At 53.7% G+C, this 4,951-nt stretch overlaps 1 protein-coding gene across 1 annotated transcript; it reads right to left on the minus strand.

Moving 5' to 3' along the window:
• Nucleotides 1–625: 625 nt before the first annotated feature.
• Nucleotides 626–4,220, minus strand: MSC (musculin). Its single transcript, XM_059392878.1, has 2 exons — nucleotides 3,460–4,220; nucleotides 626–2,580 (listed from the first exon to the last, which is right to left on the minus strand). Exons 1-2 carry the CDS (start codon nucleotides 3,967–3,969, stop codon nucleotides 2,494–2,496), a joined length of 597 nt encoding a protein of 198 aa, XP_059248861.1. The 5' UTR covers nucleotides 3,970–4,220; the 3' UTR covers nucleotides 626–2,493.
• Between the last annotated feature and the right edge of the window lie 731 nt (nucleotides 4,221–4,951).

Here is a 4,951-nt window from a genome sequence, read left to right on the forward strand (position 1 = left end):
GGGAGGAACTATTACTACTCCCATTTTGTAGATACTAAAACTGAGGCTGAAAGGGGTTGCACATGGCCACTAGCCTGTGGGCAGCAGAGATTCACTTTCAGGTGGGGTTCTGTAGACATTCGGTTCACCTTAATAACATACTACGCTGCATCCTTCCCTTGAAAAAGATCACATTTGATGGAAGCTTTGGCAAAGACATCGTCTGAGAGCTGACCTCCAGGAGACAACTCACCCCCAATAAGCCGGCCACCCAGAACTTACTAGGGGAGCTAAGTGCCTTTAAACCAACACACTAGGGTTTCCTGTCACTAGTTACCCCCAAGTTTGTTTTTACCAGGGAGACTCTGATGCCACAAAAACCAAGTAGCTTAGCACTGAGCCCACTTCTGCTCATGAAGATTAGATCCCAAGGGCCAGATCCTTCCTCCTATGAAGAAAGTCTAAGAAAATGGTCTCAGAAAGCAGTTCTCCAGAGTTTTGGTTTAGTTTAGTTCAAAACAGGAAATCACGCTCCCCCCACCCCCCACCTCCCTCTCACCTCCCAAACTCCAGCTGTATTTTCTCTTTCTGGTCAAGAAAAACTGCCTTTTGATTTTATAAAATAACGAACACACCCCAAATTGGGCAGATGTTTAGGTAGTTTTATCCTTCACACTTTCACAAATTTTCTAAATGTTCTACACATGGAATGCAGCTTTTAAAAAAAGACAGGCATTTTTAAAAAACCATATGATGATTTCCCAGGTTATTACTTCCCAAGAAAATTACAGTGAAAATGGAAGAAAACAACAAGGAAAATGAGGTGGTGTAAGTTAAAAACGCTATATAAACATTATTTGAAAAACAACAACAACAAAAAGCTCAACTGAAACACAACTTGCCGCTTGTATTATAATTTTATTCTGCCTATTAGACCTGAGAGTCACCCCCAAAACGGTATGTGGGCTGTAGGGGTTCCTGAAAAACTTGGAATTGTAAGGTCTGGAGTGTGCTTTATGTGAGAGAAAGCATCGTGTGTGTGTGTGTGTGTGTGTGTGTGTGTGTGTAAATGTAAGACACGCACCTATATTACTTTGTAGAGTGAGCATATACATCTCAACGTGGCCTCGGCCCCAAAAGACTCTTCAGGCACACTAAGCCTTGGGTTCTTGCCTTCCAGGAACCCTGGCCTCCAGAAGAATCAGAAGAATAGAAAGTAATGAGAGTTACATTTGGAAATACAGTGATCCCAATGGGATCAGCTCCGTTCGGCCGAGAAAGAACCAATCCCAGTCTGGGGCCAAGAAGGCGCCTCTAAATGAACTTCCGTACCAAACTAGGTAAAGGGCAACAAAGACCACATTCGGACAGCGCCCAGGGCCACTCAGATTTCACAATGCCTTTTTTTATTCATACAAAAATAAATTTATTTACATTTGCTAGTATTGTGATAGAGAAGCCTCGGGACAGGGGCGCGTGTCCCCTGAGCCGGGTCCTTAGGTACCCAACCGGCTCAGGGACCACCCAGCGCACTCCTCCAGCAAGGAAGAACGTGGGCACGGGGAGGCTGTGCTGCAGGAGGAGGCCACCAGAGCTTGGGTAGGGGAGGCCGGCTGGGGGTGGTCGGGAGCCGGAGGAGGGGTGCTGCAAAGAGGTGTGGAGGAAGAAGTGGACGGAGGCCCCAAGAAGACCCGAGCTTGGTTGAGGGGGGGACGCGGGGGTGGGAGGCTCAAGTCTAGACCGGGAGGTGGTAAGAGCACAGACAGAAGCCCGGCTAGGAAGGGGCGGGAGCCTGCGGGGAGAGAAGGCCTTGACCGCCACGAGGAGGCAGAACCGCCCAGAGCGCTCCCGGCAAACCCCGGCCGGGTGGTCCCTGAAAGCGTGCCTCCATCTCTCCCTGTGCAGAGGGCAGCCCCTTCATCTAGGAGGCTGCTGCCCTGTGGGGGTACAAACCTGGCCCAAGTACGCCACTCTCCCGTCTTTGCAATTTAAAAACACGCCCCGATGTTGGTCTCCCGCGAACACTGCTGTCTTTAAAGCCAATCCTCCTGAGCAGGTTCTAAGTAAGCATCGCCTAGCCTAGCACGCGCCTGTGCTGTGCAGAGCCCTGCGGTCAAAGACAGAGATCTGGCTCCGTCGGGAAACTAACTCCTAGGCGGTTTGGCGCCGGGTTAGTCTACTGCTAAAGTCCGAGGTTGGATCTGGTTCCGCGCTGTACTGACAGAAGGAAGCTCTTTGGAGAGGCAAACTGTCCTCCCGGGGATCCGCAGCAGCCGCAGCCCTCAGCGTCCTGCGATGACAGCCGCGCGGCCAACCCTTCGGGCACTGATCCCGACACCCGCCATGTGTCGTGTTCACAGTTCGGGTGGGGAGCTATCTAGGAGAATTTAGGAGAATCCGATGGAACTTTCCCCGCATTCCCTGGCGGGAGCGGGGGGTGGTGGTTCTCACGCTCCTTTCTCTCCGCCCCCAAACACAGACGCTTCAACAATAATCCCAGCAACTGTGTTCGATCTAAGCGGTGGTCCCACATAATCTGTTGGCTGCCGAAACTTCTTTGGTGTCCGAGTCGGGTCGTCCTGACACCACGAATGGCCATGTCTGTAAAATCCAAAAGAGCGTCAGATACTGAAGGAGAAAGTACTGTCTCAAACCGAAACCGTTCTCCTAAGTGACCCCTGGAATATCCCTGGCTTTTAGTAGCTCAGATTTTATCAGTGTTCTGAGAATTTCGGTGTCCTCCCTCTAAATTAGGATTTTAATTTTTCTGAATTTTGATTGTGTGAGACATGAGACGTCTGTCCATGCTTCCTTCTGGTCTTTGCCCACAGGATTCAGTGAAACTTGCATGCGTTTGGGATTTTGTCTGTTTAACTCCCTTCCCCCCAACACACACACACACACACACACACACACACTCAGCCTTCCATTCCGAGTAGGAACTGGAATAGGTTCTTTCTCCAGCCGGGAAAGTTGGCAGGTCGGAGAGGGACTTTCCAGACAAATCCCTTTTGGGGAAACTTTTCATATTCTGCAAGAACCTTTTTAAAAATCCAAAGGCTTTTAAATAGAGCTCGGGCCTTTCCTCCTTCCCTTCAGAAAATAGGGCTTGTTAAATCGAACCGGTCAGACTCAGCTGAAAAAGCTGGGCGAGAGAGATCTGCCATTTGATCTGCAACCGGGTAGTGGATGTAGATGGAACCCAGACTCACCCCGGACGTGGGATATTAGCCAAGAGATGCCACGGGGCAAAGTACCAGGTACAATGATCAGAATGAAGAAAACACCGAAGGGTGGAAGGTTCTTCGAGAAAGTGGCTTGGCCCTTCCCCTGGTTTTAAGAAAATTAACTGGACTCCTCACCACCCATTCCAGACCCCCCTTACAGGTTCCTCCCCCGCCGGCTGACTGTGCCTGGTGCCCGGGAGCTCCCCGAGCATATCCCGGCCTCTCGCCCCCGGCCTCGCGCGGGTGCCCCTACCAGGTTCACCGGGTGCACGTAGCCGTTCTCGTAGCGGTCCTCCTGCAGCAGCTGCCGCAGGTGCGCGATGTAACTGGAAGCCAGCCGGAGCGTATCCAGCTTCGAAAGCTTAGTGTCGGGGGGCACCCAAGGCAGGCTGGTCTTGAGCCTGGAGAAGGCTTTGCTCAGCACGCGCATCCGGGCGCGCTCGCGGGCGTTGGCTGCGTTCCGCTGCGACTGCTTGCAGTCGGCGGCCGAGCCCTTGGGCGGGAGGGGCTTCTTGCCGCCGCCGCCCCCAGCCACACGCGGCCGCTTCCTCTTGCAGCCTTCCGCGCCGCCGGCCGCGCCCAGGACACACCGCTCTTCCTCGCCATCGGGGTCTTCCTCCTCGGCCGACGAGTTGTCACTGGGAGAGATGTAGCTGCCCTCGGCGCCGCGAAGGGACGGCCTCTTGGAGGCGGGGACCGGGTACCCCCGCTGCAGCCCCCGCAGCTCCATCTCCTCGGGGTCGCTCACCGAGCCGGTGGACATCACTGCGTCCCCCGCGCCCACGCGCGCCCGCCTTCCGCCCCCAGGCCGACCTAATGGTCTCGGCCTTCCGCTCCCTCTGGCGGAGGCGAGGGCCGGGCCGAACTCCGAGGAAGACTCGAGACCCTGGGTAGGAAGCCCGGGGCCGCGGGAGCGAGCCCTGCCGCTGACCTAGGAGAGCGCAGCGGAGAAGTGGGCGCCCCCGCTCAGGCTCTGCGCGCTCTGCCGCGAGCTGCGCCTTTTGACAGGGCTATTTATTTGTACTCCTCGGAACAAACCACCCGGGCCAAGCAGAGGGAGTTGGAAAGGGGGGCAAGAGGTGGGGCGGGGGCGTGGAAGGGGTGGGGACCGCTTTTCTGCGCTCGGGATCTGTTGGTGGGGGCGGGGAAGGGGAAGTCTCTCCCCACTGAGGTTTGGGGCCCCAGGTCTGTCGGACCCTCAGATTGTCAGTGAGAGATGATGAGCGTGCGTCGGGAGAGTGAAGGAGGGGACCTTGTTCGTTCCCACTCTACTTCCACCCCCAACTAGTCTTAGCTAGAGTGAAGATTGCCAGACACTTAGAAACCCCCGGATCTCGACCTCTGCTTCTCTCCCCATCTTTTCAGCGGAACTCTATTTCCCAAGTTCAAAACACGTAATGTATGACGGCCTACACAAGGATTGCCCGACAAAAGCGTAAAAGCAAAACAAGCAAATGACACCGAGCAACCCGCCACAATTAACGAACCTCCCATTTTCCTCTTCCTCTTTTCCCTATAATATGGCTTTATGATTTATAAAACAAGTTTTACTACATTGGCTCGTTCCATTTTCAAACAACATCTGTGATTTAAATGTTACCTCCACTTTGCAGAACTTCAAGCTAAAACGCAGAGATAGGTATTTAAGTAAAGGACCCCAAATACTCAGGCTGGTAAGTAGAATATGGACTTGAATTCCACGTTTAGCATCCCTGGCTCCTCCATGCGACACGCCTCCCACGACA

Source organism: Mustela nigripes, chromosome 3, assembly GCF_022355385.1.
Source record: "Mustela nigripes isolate SB6536 chromosome 3, MUSNIG.SB6536, whole genome shotgun sequence".
Classification (NCBI taxonomy): domain Eukaryota; kingdom Metazoa; phylum Chordata; class Mammalia; order Carnivora; family Mustelidae; genus Mustela; species Mustela nigripes.